The sequence below is a fragment of the Hordeum vulgare genome, chromosome 5H (genome assembly GCF_904849725.1).
Source record: "Hordeum vulgare subsp. vulgare chromosome 5H, MorexV3_pseudomolecules_assembly, whole genome shotgun sequence".
Taxonomy (NCBI): Eukaryota; Viridiplantae; Streptophyta; class Magnoliopsida; order Poales; family Poaceae; genus Hordeum; species Hordeum vulgare.
Window position 1 is genome coordinate 441,675,051 of NC_058522.1, and position 17,708 is coordinate 441,692,758.

The window sequence follows — 17,708 nt, forward strand, 5'->3', positions numbered from 1 at the left end:
AAGATAGCCACCCTATCAAGCTTAGGATGATGCAACCTAAATACTCCACCTATCCAACCTAATAACTTGACTAGTTCTGCACCGAGGTCATAGATTGCTGAGTCCCCGTGGCTCACAGATTCCTTCACAACACCAACAGGTTCAGGTACCCCCGAGACAGGTGATCCCGACGGCACGCAGCTGGTGTGGCAGTACGATGAGGAGAACGACCGCCTGTACGTGAACTATCCAGAAGATTGAGGCGTGGTCGTGATCGTGGGCCAGCAGGCAGGGTAGCATAGTCATTTCCCTTGTTTTGTAGTCCGTAGCGGAACTACCTTGATTGTATGTGTGATGTACTCTGATATATTTATGAGATGGCAATTGAATCCCTTATTGTCATTCTGTTGATATTATGTATGTGCTATGATACCTTGTTTGCGAGACGCTTAGATGCCCTCCTTTCCAATTCGGGGCCTCGATCCCCAGATCGGAAAGGACCGCATCTTAGTCGTTACAGACTTTCCCGTACATCATTAAACACAAGAAGGGTAAAAAAACTGTTATTGCTATTGCATTGTCTCGTCGCTATACTATGCTTTCACAACTTGACTTCAAAATATTTGGTTTGAATACTATAAAAGATCAATGTGTGCATGATCTTAATTTTAAAGATGTGTTGGAGAATTGTAAAGAAGGGAGAACATGGAACAAGTTCATCATTAATGATGGATTTGTGTTCCATGCTAACAAGCTATGCATTCCAGCTAGCTTCGTTCGTCTTTTGTTGTTACAGGAGGTGCATGGAGGAGGATTGATGGGACACTTTGGCGTAAAAAAGACAGAGGACGTACTTGCTACCCATTTCTTTTGGCCAAAGATGCGATGAGATGTTAAGTGTTTTGTTGCTTGCTGCATGACATGTCAAAAAGCTAATTCACGACTCAATCCTCATGGTTTATATTTGCTTTTGCCTGTACCTAGTGTTCCTTGGGAGGATATATCTATGGACTTTGTTTTAGGTTTACCTCGAACAAAGAAGGAGAGGGATAACATATTCGTTGTCGTGGACAAATTTTCAAAAATGGCACACTTTATACCATGTCATAAAAGTGGTGATGCTCCTAATGTGGCTGATTTGTTCTTTCATGAAATTATTTGCTTGCATGGTGTGCCAAATACGATTGTTTCAGATCGTGATGCTAAATTTCTTAACCACTTTTGGAGATGTTTATGAGCTAAGTTGGGGACAAAATTGCTTTTTAGTACTACATGTCACCCCCAAACTGATGGACAAACTAAAGTAGTCAATAGATCATTGTCTACTATGCTTAGGGCTATTTTGAAGAAAATTTTGAAAATGTGGGAAGAATGTTTGCCTCATATTGAATTTGCTTATAATTGTTCGCTGCATTCTACTACTAAGATATGCCTTTTTGAAGTTGTGTATGGCTTCTTACCTCGTGCACCTATTGATTTGTTACCTCTTCCATCTTCGAAGAAGGTTAATTTTGATGCTAAAGAACGTGTTGATTTGATATTAAATATGCATGAGTTAACTAAGGAAAACATTGAGTGTCATGGTTTTGTCACGGCAGATGTCCTCGTGAAAGGACTTAGTGTTGGAGCCATCGCACCTTGGTGGCGACTCAAAGGGGTTGAACGGGAGCGAGACAGAGATTACCCAGGTTCGACCCCTCGTGAGGAGGTAAAAGCCTACGTCCTGCTTTGTGTTGTATTGATGGAGTTTCGATTACAAGGAGGGCGTAACTCGCCCGACCTAGCACTTGATGATTTCTAACATGCCCTCTTCTTCCCTGGGACTCGCCTTTATATGCAGGTCGAGTCCTTGGGTTTACAAGGGTCCTTTCCTTTACACAAATCGCGACTCTTGCGATCTCTAAGTCGCCATCTTTCCAAGGCTCGGAGACCTTCTCTATTACGGACTCCTTCCGAAGGTCTTGAACCTCCATAGGACTCCTGGCCTTACCAGGCCAAGGCCCAAACCACATTGAGATGAGTCGCCAGCTTCGGTGACCCGGCCCAACTAGGGCGGGTTATCCAACAGATAATATCCCAAACATTAGGCCCCAGATTGACTTGAATTTCTTTCACGCCAATATCCTTACTCAGTTAGGGGCGATTCATCTTCACCGCTCTTATGCACCATGCACTTAAACCGCCATCTGCTGCGGAAAAACTCAAGTCGCCAAACCACTTCTCGTCGGCACCTTCTTATCCCTTGAATCTCAAAAAGGATGATGGCGTAATCCCCAACGGTTCCTTCGATATCGTTATCCCAAAAATTTTGGGGCGCCATCATGGCGAATCTTTATCTTTTGGCAGTTCCCGCTCGTGGCGCCTCGATCCTAGCGCCCGGCCTTATTTCACCTACCCGTCTTGTCGCCCTTCTCTTCCTCGCCGTCGCAGCAAAAACCTTATCGCCACCCGAAGGCTCCATCGTCCCCCGAAAACTTCGTCGTCGTCCGAAAGCTTCGGTGCCACCCGAAGACTTCGTCGCCGTCGAACACCTCACTCTGGCCGAGCATTTCGTCGCCGTCGAACACCTCACCGCCATCGAGCACCTTGTCGCTGTCCAGCACCTCATCGCCGCCCGATATCTTCGCGTCCGTCCGAGATCTTCGTCGCCGTCCGCGCAACGCTCGCGGCGAACCCCTCCTCGGACGTCTCCAGCCGTATCCATCAGGTCAACTTCCCGCCATTGAAAGCAGATCCAAGTTTTTGAGGTTCATACCTACTGTATTCTTGGTACCTCCCGAACGGCTTCGTAATTCCTGATTAGTTGGCGGCGATGATAGCGAGCACAACAATGTGTTTCATACCTTTATTTGTTCGGCCTTGACTTGCATTCTTAGAAAAGGCTTCATCAGATCAACAGTACTGTTCCCACCTTAGTCGCAGGCCGTTTTATCCAAACCTTTTTTTGCATTCATTTTTGTCTGTCCGGTAGATCCATAATCTATCGCTCGTCAAGTGAAATCTGTTTATAATCTCATACTTCACCACCTTGACAAGTACTATTGATGCTCTGAAATACCTCTCCTTCAAGTAGTAAGAGTTTCATAAGTCGTCTTGGCAGCCTGGCCCGGACCTTCGTCGGCGGGTCAAAAACCTCCCTTAGCCATCAGGCAAATTGTTTTGGCGAGCCAAATGAACTTGTTTCACCATTTTTAGTAGATGCCTGGCATGTTGATTTACCCGTAATTTTATCCCTTTGCGGCATGGGCACTGTTTTCAAAAGTGATTGGCTCCCAACCAAGGTCAATGATGCTATACTTAATGACTATGTAAAAACGGGGAATCTGGACCCTCAAGAGGTTATCGGTTGGCGCACCGGGTTAGGAGAAGAAGTCCCCAATCCGAAGGAAGGGGAGATAGTTGTTTTTCTTGAACACCTTGAACGGGGCTTTAAGCCGCCCGGATCGAAATTCCTCAGAGACGCCATGACTTTTATGAATGTCCGCCTCCAGGATTTAGGGCCCAACTCGATAAGCAATCTATGCCAGTTCCAAGTGTTTTGTGAGGCTTACTTGCGGATGGAACCCTCGGTTCCCTTATTCTGGTACTTCTTCCACTTGAATCGCCAAACGGAATTTCACAATGGCCCCAGCCTGGAGCTTGGTGGTGTCAACGTTCAGCGCCGTAGGGATAGTTCACTCCCTCCACTCGCCATGCCAAGCCATCCCAAAGGCCGGGGCGAGTCTTGGTTTTACTACCGGGAGACTTCGCCTGAGGGCGAAAACAAGCTTCTTGGTTATAGGGAAGATCGCCTTCCAACAAATTTTAAACTCCCAGACAAGCTCACCGAAGAAGAGGAGTTAGACTTTATTCCAGTATTGTCCGAGTTAAGATCTCTGACAAACAACGGCCTTACTGGGGTTGACTTGATCCGCTGCTGGGTCGAATGGCGTATCCTCCCTTTAAGTCGCCGGGACGGATTAATGTGCGAGTTTGACGGCACCCTGGACCATCCTCAGTGCTACTTCCACACGACTCTGACAGAAAATGATATTGTAACCATCATCAAGAAGTTGACCGGCGAACCCGCGGCAAAATGCGGCCAAATAGGTCTTAAACCTTTCTGCAAGATTAACCCGGCACCAAAGGTAAATAACTTAACCCGCCCTTTGTTCTTATTCCTTACGTCTTACTTGAACTATCACTACTGGAATCCAGTAATTTGCCGTCTACCTAATCTTTGCCGTCTGCTGGCCGATGGCAAATAGACTCTTTGCCATCAGCTGCTAGCAAACAGACGGCAAAGAACTGGCTGATGGCAAAGATAATCTTTACCATCAGTGCGTTCTTTGCCATATGCTAGCGGACGGCAAAGGTGGAATAAGCAAACGGTAAAGACACGGCTGATGGTAAAGATGGTCCAGACAGACGGCAAAGAGTCACCGCAGCTGAAGTCATCCCTTTGCCGTCTGCCTCGACCCCTTTGCCTTCAAGGTGATCCCCAGGCGGACGGCAAAGGGAACGGCCTTCTAACAGCTGCCGCCCCATCTCCCCGACCCCCATCTGCCCTCTCCCTCGGTCCCCATTCTCTCTCTTCGAGATCCACACCCCTCTACCTCTCCTCCCCACCACCCTGACGGACGGAACCTCACGGAGGAGGAGAAGGGATGGATCCCCCACACCACAAGATGGAGGAGCATAGTGCGTGCGTCCACCACAGATCCGCCCCTCTTCTCCATGGATCCACGATGGAGGAGAAAATTCGCCTCGATTCGCCACCATTTCATCCGATTCCAGTCCGCCTCGCATGGATCCGGCCCTTGCGCTCGCTGATTTTGTGTTTGCTCGGCAGGAACAAGCCGCTGCGGAGGAAGAAGCAATGCGCTCGCCGCCGCCCTTCAACGCGTCCCCTGCCTCTTCTCACTCCGGCGCCGCGAGCCGCCTCACCGTCTGGATCCCCTCGATCTGGACATGTCTCTGCTACATCCCTACAAACACGTCATCGCCAGGCCCAGTCTGGCACCGGCAAGACCTCCAGGATCTCCCTCTCCGTCTACCAGGTCATCGATACCAACGTCCACGAGTAAGACCTCGCTCCACTCACATTCATTCGCGTTACGGATTCTGTGGCCGGATTCACCTCTGGTTTCGGCGCGGATTTCTGGAATCTGTTAGAAACATTGGGAGTCAATCTGCCCTCGGCAATTTAACTGATGTTAATATTTTGATTTGGTAGGGTGCAGACGCTGATACTGTCGCCAACTAGGGAGCTTGCAGCGCAAACAGAGAGGGTCATGCAGGCTGTTGGTAGCTTCATGAGCGTCTATGTGCACGCGTGTGTTGGTGGCAAGAGTATCGGCGAGGATATTAGGAAGCTCGAGTCTGGAGTGCATGTCATGTCGGGAACCCTGGTCCGAGTATGTGATATGATCAAGAGAAGGACCTTGCGCACACGAGCCATCAAGCTCCTAGTCCTGGCAAGTTTGCTCTTGTCATGCTACATTTGTTTTCTTTTGAAATATGAATTTGGTCAAGTTCAACGATTCTAACATGATTGATTTCATTACAGGACGAAGCCGATGAGATGTTGAGCAGAGGTTTCAAGGATCAGATATATGATGTCTACAGATATCTTCCCCCAGAACTTCAGGTCCCTCTTTGAACTATTCTTTTGTGTAGTTTATCAGTCTATCCTGTCAGGCTTTTCACTGCAAAGTTCAATTTGTCACCTGACTGTATTTTTTTATCTACATATATCACCTTTCTGACTTGATATTTTCATTGAGCAACACCAATGTTTTACATCGTTTTCTACTGTAATCATCTTGCTGTAGCTAGCAATGCATGTCATTGTTATGCACTGGTTAGCTGCGCGTGCGTTGCTATGAAAGATGAATTTTGTGAGTCATCAAGCTGCTTTGTGAGTCATCAAGCACACACCTGTTGGATTCTTAAATGCCCCTTTTTATCTCTAGCCTCTAGTTACTTCCTCCATGCATCTTTTTTACCTCTGCTATTCGTCTACCCTCTACCATGGTGGCAATATTATGGCAAAATCTTCTTTGCAAAAATAGTAGACTTCTACTTCTAATTGAACTATTGCAACAACTGCTTGCCCCTGAAATAAGGACAATAATGGGCCAAGGGCATGGAACTGCATCATACAGTAAAGATCAAGGCATACACTTCAATGACAATCACGATCAAAAAACTATTCCATGTTGACGGGGAAACAGAAGGTGTCACTTCTGTTACTACATGTAGACAGTATATGGAAACTCACGAGGAAATGAAAGAACTAACTAAATTTGTTTATACCGCAGAGAATAGAGCTCTAACTCCGATAATTAATTTACTTAATTCGGGGATTTCCCCATTGTCCGTGTGTATCTCCCTTATGTGAAACCCATACAACAATTCCTCTCTCGGGACCTCATCAGGCAAACAAAAAAAAATATCAGTAACTTCCAACAACATTACTCTGCAGATATGATGGTTACCCGCTAATACAACTATAGACATGTAAGTCAGCCCAAAGAATTTTAATGAGCTATTCTAACAGCAGGATGTCTAATACCAAGGTATCAACTTACAAACTTCAAGTCCTAGGCTGAGCAGTTGCTTATTCCATCTACTTGTATTACTGGGCAGTTGCTCATTGCATCTACTTGCTATGTACGATTAAAATATTCCAACAAAAACATGGGTGACGTACAACCATTCTCGGAGTGGTTAACTTATGCGATTAATTTCAACACCGTCTACACACGCCCCCCTCTCTCGCTCTCTATTAAGCATCTCTCTATGTGTGTGTGTGTCACACACTTGTGATAAGCCTATCTAACTAATTGCTACAGAGACCAGCCAAGCTGTCCTCACTTGAACGTGCCGGTGATCTACATGCCTCGCTACGGGCCATGGTTTAGTTTAGTCTTATCTTTGTACTACAACGTTCTAGAGGCCATCCATATATATTTAATATTTTGACAATAAAATTTGGAAGTTTGCTATACTATTTTTAAGCTGCCTGTAGTTTTATCTAAGCTATACCATTTTTTATGTTGGTTTCTCTATTTTTGGAAATTGATTTTTTTTACGATGCTTTCCTTTGAATCCTCCTAATTCATATTTTTAATTAATTAAACATTCACGCATTGTTGTGTGGTCATTCCTAAAATATTTAAAATGTGAAACTTAAACTGCATTTTTAACTTTAACAATTTCGAGTTTTTAATGTGTGTGGCTACTATTAAATATCTTTTTTGTAATTAATTAAGCATTCTGCATAGTTGTTCAATTATTCTTATAATATCTTAAATATGAAACTTAAGCTAGATAACCTCCCTTGTGAAATTATCAGATCTCCATTATTGTTTGATTCTTTAATAATTTTAGGATTTTTCTACATATACTTGGAGCATATATTGAAAAGAAAATGCATAGATTTTATAAAAATATTTTCAAAAACACTATGTGCATCACATGCAAATTTGGGAGTATATACGTATGTTTGACAAACATGATTGTTATAGTATACACATATATGCATTTTGGTATTGTGTGTGCTGATTTTTGGATGAGAATAATTAGTTCACATGTTGTACAACACACTTAGGTATATACTTGTGTGTCACGGCTGGATGTGTAAGACCTTGACAGAAAATAAAAGTCTAGTAATTTTCTATGTAATCTCACTTTCCACGTTCACCTAGTGTAACACACATGGACTCTTGGGCTGATCCAATCTGCCTTGTAACATAAGGACCTCTTCCTTAAAAAAACGTACGCTCGTTCAACCCCACACATAGAATTATGATCTGATGGTTATTTGTAGATTGTTTTCTAGGATTAACGTGAAGGCTCGAAGGAGGCTACCTTTTTTTAAGAAAACATGGTTGCTTACTTTTTTTTGTTTCAGTAATATTAAACGTGTCAGCTGCCTTTTTTATGTGAACCGTGTGACGTAAGTTTTGTTTCATCTCTAGCGTTAATTATTTAATCCAAGGGTGTAATTAATTTCAATGGTGTTATCTTATTTGGCACTTACATTTTCCATGTTATGTTTGTAGGGCATCAAACAATTCTTTGTTGCTGTTGAGAAAGAGTAATGGAAGTTTGATAGACTATGTGATCTTTATGAAACTATTGTAATATATGGATATGAAACTTTGTATGTATGGATGAAACTATTGTAATATATGGTTTGGTACGGATGAAACTTGCATAATATGTATGTATATATGTATGGATGAAACTTGGAAATCCTTTTAATGTTCATGAACATATGATGTTGCCTAAGTTAGATCCTCTTTTAACTCGCCATCCATTACTGATAGTTTTGTGTTTACACCTTTGTATCTCTTGTGTAGAATGAGGACAATGAAAGCGAGGAGGATTCCGTAGAGGTAATTTCTGTTTCCTCCGACTCACCTTCTCCTCCACCTAAGCCGGCCAGGCGAATTTGCGGGAAAGTTCCCTTCTCACACCCAAATGTTTGTTTGGATCCAAATTTCCTCTTGAAGAAAACGCAGCATGCTTCAAATCGGAAAACTCGGAGTCATTCTGGAGACTTGGTGTCCGGGTTACCAACAAGAACCAAGAAAAGGCAAAATGAGGTATCTTTTAATAACACTTCTTCATGTCCTTTTGGATCGCGTTTGTAAGCTGCTCATATCTTTGAAGTATTTATTTTTGCAGAGTTCTCCTCCCACATCCGGCGACTCAGTGATGTCGACACTTCCACCGATGATCCGTGTCCCTGGGTAAGCCTTTGATAACATTTACCTTTGGTCTGATGGTGATAATATCCATCCCTTTAAACGCACCCCCTTATCCTTTCAGGGAACAGGCAAGAAAAGGAAAATTGGCGGGTCAACTCCCATTACAACTTCGGAGCCTATCGAGAAATCGGCGCCGATCCAGGATAACCCGGACCAAGACAAACCTGAAGATCAAGTGGATCTCCCCAGCTCGCCTAAGGAAACCATGCAAGCGCCTAACCCGCCAAGTCCATTGAAAACAGCAGAAGACCCAGATGCTGTAGTTATCACCGGTACTTGCTTCTCTAAACCGGCCACAGCGGTTTTATCGAAGCATGTATCATCATCAGCTCAACCTGTTTTTTAGCATGAACTTTCCAAGGCTAAGCTCTCCCAGTATGAGAATCTCGAATTCAAAGAACTTTGCTCTGGCTTTGCAAGTCGCCTGGAGGCGAGTTATGAGATGGAGAAGAGTCTGCTTCGATTGCTGAAAAACAAACATGAGGTACGTCTTGTTGTACACTCTATTATCCTCATTAACCCCTAAGGGCCGGGTCATTTGTAAAAAGATGAGCCGGGTCTTTGATAATTGAAGAAAAAACTTTCGACGTGTAACCCCCAAGGGCCGGGTCATCTATAAAAAGATGAGCCGGGTCTTGATAATTGAAGAAAAAACTTTCGCGCTGTAACCCCCAGGGGTCGGGTCATCTGTAAAAAGATGAGTCGGGTCTTGATAATTGAAGAAAAAACTTTCGACCTGTAACCCCCAAGGGTCGGGTCATCTGTAAAAAGATGAGCCGGGTCTTGATACTGTATAACTTTGTCTAAAAATTATACATTAGCCCCCAAGTGTGAGGGATGTTGCTTGCAATAATTCTGAAACTTGCCCTTCGATTATATATTTCGACAGGAATCACTTATCCAAACGGAATCAACATTTGGCGACTTGAAGAAAAGTTTATCCGATCAGCACGATGCCCGGGCAAAATCAGAAGAGAAGTGTCAACTGATCCTCTCTGAAATGGAGAAGCTAAAAGCCGACTTGAAAAGGGCTCAAGCTGATCAAGATGTCTTAATAAAGCAAGCAGAAAAAGCTGAAGCCAAATTGGACACTGTGCAACAAGAGCTGTCCGGCTTAAAGCGACATATCTCCAACATGGCGCAAGCTGTCTTTGGTAAAAAACCAAACCTTGACCTTGCACTTTGTAAATAAATAGCTTTGTATAAATCAGTAACTATCATTACCTCTTGCACAGGTCCGAGAGCCGCCAATCTTCAAGATGATTGTGTCCTGATGCTGAAGGCGATTTATACATTGACGGAGCAACTGTATACCGGAAGTGTGCTGGCCGTGAAAGCAGTGATGGGCGCCAAGGAACCCATAACGTCAATAAAGAAGATGCTTGGCTGCTTATCTACTCTTCCTCCTCAAATTGGCGAGCTAACTCGGTCAACCGCCCGGAAAGGAGCACTGACTACACTGAGTCGGTGTTTAGCATATGCTCCAGAAATAAACCCAGAAGAAGTAGCGGCGGGCTTTCCTCAGCTCAAGGATGACGGGTCAGAATTTGCTGAAGAGGACTACCAGCGTGCTGTTAAAGACTCCCGTTTGGCGGCGACTCAGCTTGTTGCAAGCTTGGATTTATCAAAATACCAAGCCGCCTATGACAACAAGAACAAGAAAGTTAACCCGCCAACCTTTGTGACGACCAGCTTAACTCCGCATCGACCCAAGAATCCTTTTGACTTGGAGGCGGATCTCTCATCAGTGCTGAACGATGAAGATGAGTTCGCCGCGTTATCCAAGTGTAACTGGGTACTGGGCGACTTGCAAATTGAAGTCGGCCAAAGCTCGCAGCAGGCTGATCCAAGGACATCAGCAGAATAAAACTTCATAGATTTGGCCATGAGAGCCATGTAATAAGTCTTTTTAGGAATCAAACTGCTTCTGTGATATCTCAAAAAATCCTTATGTCGCCCTTAAGGCGTTTTGAAATGCTTGATCCGCCGTTTGAGGCGTTTTTATGATGCTTGAACCGCCATTGAGGCGTTTTCATGATGCTTGACCCGCCATGGCTAGAGTGATTTTGATCATCAACCTGTTTTAAGCTTGAAAACATATATCAAACCATCTCAGTGAGTAATGGGTGATAATAAATAGCAATCGGCCCAAGATATTTTGAGGCGAGTCAGAAAAAAGTCTGAAAAACCTTGTGGCAGTGCCAGGAAGGTAAAAAATACCAATTTCGTCGGCTCATCAGGTCGCGACAGGATAGGGCGAGTTAAATAAACTCAAGCGCCACCCAAGGGAGACTTTTGTATCAAAAGCTCAAGTATTTAGACCGGCTGATGAGGCACGAGTCAAGCTTTAGTGAAGCACGTTCAATGAACCAATGGTTTCTCTATTTTCCATGTGAGGCGCTTGCCGGTACCAGACATGTTTTAACCAAGGCGAGTTCAGGGTCCAAGAGCGGAATGACTCGCCAAGGGTTCACGGGTCCATATGGCGATTCGGCCAACACACAGTCCAGTATAACCATTTGTAATGCGGTAATTTTTCGCAGGCCAAATGGGTAGTAAGGTTGATCTCAGTGAGAGGAAGCCCCCAAGTGACCTATGATTAAGGGAAAGACCGTCATAGGATTGTAGAAGCGTATACGCTATTACCACAAAACGACTTGAGAACAAACTGTCCTCAAGTAAGCCGGTCTAATCCACAAAATCATATAAGGCGCCTATGTTTGAATCGCGCGCTTGTGGCGACTTCGATCCTCTTTGGTTATCGATACCCAGTTTTGTAATAAGCGCATCGTGGCGACTTAAGCTCTTTGGTATAGATAGCGTCCATGCTTGGGCGACTTGTTGATGAAAAAATAAAGATCCATACCTTTCAATAAGATGAATTAGCAGGAAAGCCCCCAAGTCGGGAGGCGTTAATTCTATTGCTTTATAAGAAATGAAAAACTTACAAAATGTAGAGCTAATAGCTCAAGTGTAATAAGGTCGCAAGTGTGCTATGTTCCAGGAGCGAGTTGACTCAGCCTCCGTGGTTGGCCGACCAGGCCGTAGATCCACCAGATAGTAAGATCTGTTGCGAAGGTTTTTGCTGACGACGAACGGTCCTTCCCATGGTGGTGATAACTTATGCATGCCAGTACGATCTTGTATCAGCCGAAGCACTAAGTCGCCTTCCTGAAAAGTTCGGCTCTTGACCCGGCGGCTATGATAACGCCGTAAGTCCTGCTGATAAATGGACGATCGGGCTGCAGCCAAATCACGTGCTTCCTCTAAGGCGTCCAAAGAGTCTTGACGCGCCAGTTCGTTGTCTTGTTCCACATAAGTGGCGACTCTAGGCGAGTCATGCCTTATGTCAGTGGGAAGAACGGCTTCTGCTCCATAGACCAAAAAAAAGGAGTAAAACCCGTAGACCGGTTCGGGGTGGTCCGGATGCTCCATAGTACCGAAGGCAACTCCTCAACCCAACACCCCGGGGTTCGTTCCAAGGGAACCATGAGTCGGGGTTTGATTCCCCGCAAAACTTCCTGGTTCGCCCGCTCCGCCTGTCCATTAGATTGTGGGTGAGCAACCGCAGAAATATCAAGCCGGATGTGCTCACGACGGCAAAACTCCTGCATCGCTCCTTGAGACAGACTAGTGCCATTATCAGTAATGATACTGTACGGATATCCGAACCGGAAGATCAATTTTTTCAAGAATTTGACCGCTGTCTCCGCATCGCAAGCTCCAACGGCTCTGCTTCAACCCACTTGGTGAACTTATCAACCACCACCAGCAAATGAGTTTTCTTGTTGGATGACATCTTAAAGGGGCCAACCATGTCTAACCCCAGACCGCGAAAGGCCAAGTGATGGGTATCATCCTTAGTTCTTGAGCCGGCACATGGGCCTGTCGCCCGTAACGCTGGCATCCATCACATCGACGAACTATCTCCTCTGCATCTGCATGGGACGTCAACCAGAAGAAACCATGACGGAACGCCTTTGAAACCAAGGAGCGTGACCCGGCGTGATGCCCACAATCTCCGGAATGAATGTCATTTAGAATTATGCACCCTTCTTCGGAGGAGACACGTCTTTGAAAAACCCCGGAAGTGCTTCGCTTATATAATTCGCCATTGATGATCACCATGGATTTGCTTCGCCGAACGATTTGGCGAGCCAACACTTCATCCGTAGGTAACTCGCCTCGGGCGAGATAGGCCAGATACGGAAGAACCCAATCCGGCGTAACATGGAGAGACGCCACGAACTAGGACTCAGGACCTGGTATTGCCAACTCCTCCTCTGAAGGCAACCTTACGGAAGGATTATGCAGAGTATCCAGAAAAACATTGGGGGGACCGGCTTACGCTGGGAACCGAGACGTGAAAGGGCATCAGCTGCTTCGTTAAGGCGTCGGTCAATGTGATCGACCTGATAGCCATGGAAATGACCCGCCACATCGCACACAGCCCTCCTGTAAGCCGCCATCAAGGGGTCCCGAGAATCCCAAGTGCCTGAAACTTGCTGAGCCACTAGATCAGAGTCGCCGAAACATCTGACCCGCGTAAGGTTCATCTCCTTGGCGAGTCGCAAGCCGTGAAGTAAAGCTTCGTATTCTGCAGCATTGCTGGTACATGGAAACATGAGTCGGAGGACGTAACAGAATTTGTCTCCTTGAGGTGATACCAGCACCACGCCAGCCCCCGAGCCTTCCAACTGTCTTGATCCGTCGAAATAAATAGTCCAGTATGTAAGGTCAGGCCTGTCTTCCGGGATATGTAACTCGGTCCAATCATTGACGAAATCAACCAAGGCATGAGACTTGATAGCCGTGCGTGGGGTGTATCGCACGTGGTGCGGCCCAAGTTCAATCGCCCACTTGGCAATCCGCCCTGTCGCCTCCCGATTCTGGATGATGTCCCTGAGGGGAGCGGAGCTAACCACCGTGATGGGATGCTCTTGAAAATAATGTTTAAGCTTTCGGCTTGCCATAAAGACCCCATGCACTAATTTCTGCCAGTGTGGGTATCGCTGCTTGGAAAGAGTTAGCACCTCGCTGATAAAATACACCGGGCGCTGCATAGGGTATTCCTTCCCTTCCTACTTCCTTTCGACGACCACCACCACACTCACCGCTTTGGAGTTTGTCGCAATATATAAAAGCATGGGCTCTTTCTCAGTCGGGGCGGCCAAGACCGGCGGGTTGACCAGCTGCCGTTTTAAGGCTTCGAAAGCTTCATCGGCTTCATCTGTCCAAACAAAATGGTCAGATTTCTTTAGCAATTGATAAAGGGGAATAGCTTTTTCTCCCAGGCGGCTTATGAAGCGACTTAAGGCCACAATATGACCCGCCATCCGTTGGACTTGATTAATATTCGTTGGTTTCCCAAGGGAGGTAACCACTTCGATCTTGTCCGGGTTAGCTTCGATGCCGTGCTCAGACACCAGGAAACCCAACAACTTCCCTGCAGGAACACCAAAGACACACTTGGTGGGATTAAGATTCATCTGATATACCCGCAGATTATCAAAAGTTTCCTTGAGATCTTCCAATAGCGTTTCCCTCCTATGGGTTTTAACCACAATGTCATCGACATAGGCATGGACGTTGCGCCCGATTTGGCCACGGAGGCAATTTTGGATGCAGCGCTGATAAGTCGCCCCTGCACTCTTGAGTCCGAATGGCATGGACACATAGCAAAAAGCCCCAAAGGGAATTATAAAAGTTGTCTTCTCTTGATCTTCCACAGCCATCTTGATTTGGTGATATCCAGAATAAGCGTCCAGGAAACACAAACGTTCGCATCCCGCCACCGAATCAATAATTTGGTCGATGCGGGGAAGAGCGAAAGGATCCTTTGGACAAGCTCTGTTAAGGTCCGTGTAATCAATGCACATACGGAAGGTACCATTCTTCTTGAGCACCAAGACCGGGTTAGCCAACCATTTGGGGTGGAAGACCTCTACGATGAATCCGGCAGCCAAGAGACGGGCAACCTCCTCCCCGATTACCTTGCGTCGTTCCTTATTGAACCTACGAAGATATTGTTGAACAGGTTTTGCCTTTGGGTCAACATTAAGATGGTGCTCAGCGAATTCTCTCGGCACACCAGGCATGTCAGAAGGTTTCCATGCGAAGATGTCCCGATTCTCACGGATGAATTCGAATAGCGCGCTTTCCTATTTGGGATCCAGACCCGTCCCAATAGTGAACTGCTTGGTTGAGTCGCCAGGGACGAAATCCACCATTTTAGTGTCATCTATTGGCTTGAACTTGAGGTGCGGCTCAGCGTCTGTCGTCGGCTTTTTTAGGGGTGACATATCAGCCGGATCAACATTGGCCTGGTGATATTTGAGCTCCTCCGCAGCTCAGGCGACTTCTGCGTAAGCCGCATCCCCTTCTTCACATTCTCTTGCAATCCTCCTATCACCATCAACCGTGATGGGTCCTCTAGGACCAGGCATCTTGAGTTTAAGGTAAACATAGCATGGGCGAGCCATGAACCGGGCGTAAGCCGGCCGCCCAAACAGCGCATGATAGGGGCTTTTTAACTTGACCACCTCAAACATCAACGACTCACTCATGTAATTAGATGTTGTTCCAAACGCAACTGTGAGCCTGACTCGGCCTATGGGGTACGCTGATTTGCCTGGGACGATCCCGTGGAATACCGTGGTTGAGGGCATCAAATCTTTCTCCAACAGGTTCATCCTTTGGAAAGTGTCGAAGTACAAAATGTTGATGCTGCTGCCACCATCCATCAGTACCTTCGACAAGGTATATCCCCCAACTTGGGGAGCCACGACCAACGCTAAGTCGTCGGGGTTGTCAACTCTTGGCGGGTGATCCTCCCTACTCCATGATATAGTCTGCTCGGACCAGTGGAGGTATCTAGGGAGTGTCGGCTCAGACACACTGTATGCTCGGTGACTCACCTTTTTATCACGCCTGCAAGCATTGGTGGTGAAAACGTGGTACTGCCCATTGCTTAACTGCTTGGGATTGTTGCGGAAGCCGCCATTATCATCCTGCCCCTGGGAAGCCCCCTGTGGGGGTGGTTGCTGAAAAACTCCAGACGGGTTATACCGTCGCTGGTGATGTACCGGATATTGGCCACTGCTTGGCTGCGAGCCACCCTGAGCCCCAGGTTCGGGGAAACCGCCGAAGGGGTTCTGGCGTTGATTAGGTGCGCCGAACTGTTCCTGCCATTGGTCCGGGTCACCTCTTTGCCCTTTTTTGATCGCCTCTGCCCAAAATTCCCGCATCACGTAACAGTCCTCCCAGGAATGAGTCGCCGGTCCGTCTGCCATGGCGTGGTGCGGGCAGGGGCCCTTGAGTAACTCATTATAGTTGTGCGGCTTTTTGCCACTGTAACCCCTACTTTTCTTCTGGCGCTAGTTGCCATTATTGGTGTTGGTGTTGGCGACTAAGTCCGAAGATTCTTCGTGCTGCCTTCTCTTGCTATTCGCTCCTTGATTATGGCGGGCGCGTCCCTGGAACCGGGTATGATTTCTGGATGACTCGCCCTTCCTTGGCGAGTTAGCTTTACCACCATCCTCGCCGGGATCTTTGGTGTCGTCAGCCTCAGCGTACCCAGTAAGGGTGTCCATTAGCTCCCCCATGTCTTGAACCTTTCGCTTGAGTCGCCCCAACTTCTGCAACAAGGGCTCGTAGTGGCAATTCTGCTCGAGGATCAGCACAGCCTGAGCCGCCGTAATACCGTCTGACGAGTGAATGATTTCCGTGACCCGCCGCGACCAGTGGTGGGTTGACTCATCCGGGCGTTGAATGCAGTGTTGTAGATCGACTATTGTCGTCGGACGTTTGCAGGTTCCTCGGAAGTTTTTGACGAAACGCTCTTTCAATTCAGCCCAAGTCTGGATGGAGTTGGGGGCAAGTTCTTTAACCAAGTACGCGCCGTCCCTTCAAGCATTATTGTGAAGTATCTGGCGCAAACTGCTTCGCTTACATCGAGCATGTCCATGGCGATTTCATAACTCACGACCCACGACGCCGGCTCAAGGTCCGGAGTGTAGTTAGGCACCTTTCTTGGTCCTTTAAAATCCTTGGGCATTCGCTCGTTGCGAAGGGCGGGGGCCAAGCACGGCATCCCCACTTGTCTGCCGCTCCCAACAAGAGGCGCTGGGGCGACTTGGGTGTCCGGGTGATCCCGACCTGGCGGGCCTCGATGATCAGGCGAGTTGACCTGGGGAAAGGGCCGCGGTCCGCTGGTTATAGCGGGTTGGTCCTCTGGCCGACTCCTGGTGCGGCTTGCCTGGGGAGTGGAATGCAGCCGATCTAGGTTGTGTGAGAACTGGGCGTTCTGAACCACCGCCGTCTTCCACATCTCAATGGCGTTCCTCGCCTCTATCTCGGCTGGAGTGTTGCCGTGAATCGGAGTGGATTCCAAATGGCGGGTTGCGGCAAGGACGTTGTCCATCGGGTTGGAAAAGTGACCTTGAGGTGTCTGGAATCGGGGAACGCGATCCACAGCTGGCTGAAACGGCGGGTTCGGTGGCTGGCCTGCCCCCCCCCCCCCCCCGGGGCGGCTCCTGCCCCGGGAGTTCGCGGAGTGTCGAACAGGCGGGTCGGTTTGAGATCAGGAGGCAGGTGACCCTGGTGCCTCCGCTGATGGACGGCGTCAGATGCGCGCTGGTGCCTTTCGAGCCGCCAGTAGTCGGTATTCAAGCGAGCTATCTCAGCGGTAATTTGAGCCTGCTGGGTCTCGATCCTGGCGGACTCCACCTCGGCATCCCGCCGACCCTTTGCCACCCCTTCTCTTAGCTTCGTCAATTCCGTGTTTACCGCCTCCTGGTTTTCCGGTGTGATGGGGGTCGCCATGAGCATTGTTATTTCTGCTGCTAACTCCACCAAAATCGCGGTCAGGCTTCTAGACGTCTCGCCAGTTCCATCTCCGCCTGCCGGGTTTGGCGAGGGTTGAGTCGCCCCTGCCATGTAAACGGCGATTTGACGGCGAGTCCGGTCAAG

General features: G+C 47.3%; 1 protein-coding gene across 1 annotated transcript; it reads left to right on the plus strand.

Moving 5' to 3' along the window:
* The first annotated feature begins 4,765 nt into the window (after positions 1 to 4,765).
* Positions 4,766 to 5,620, plus strand: LOC123396840 (eukaryotic initiation factor 4A-III homolog A-like). Its single transcript, XM_045091641.1, has 4 exons — positions 4,766 to 4,906; positions 4,968 to 5,041; positions 5,195 to 5,435; positions 5,528 to 5,620. Exons 1-4 carry the CDS (start codon positions 4,766 to 4,768, stop codon positions 5,618 to 5,620), a joined length of 549 nt encoding a protein of 182 aa, XP_044947576.1.
* Positions 5,621 to 17,708: the final 12,088 nt, after the last annotated feature.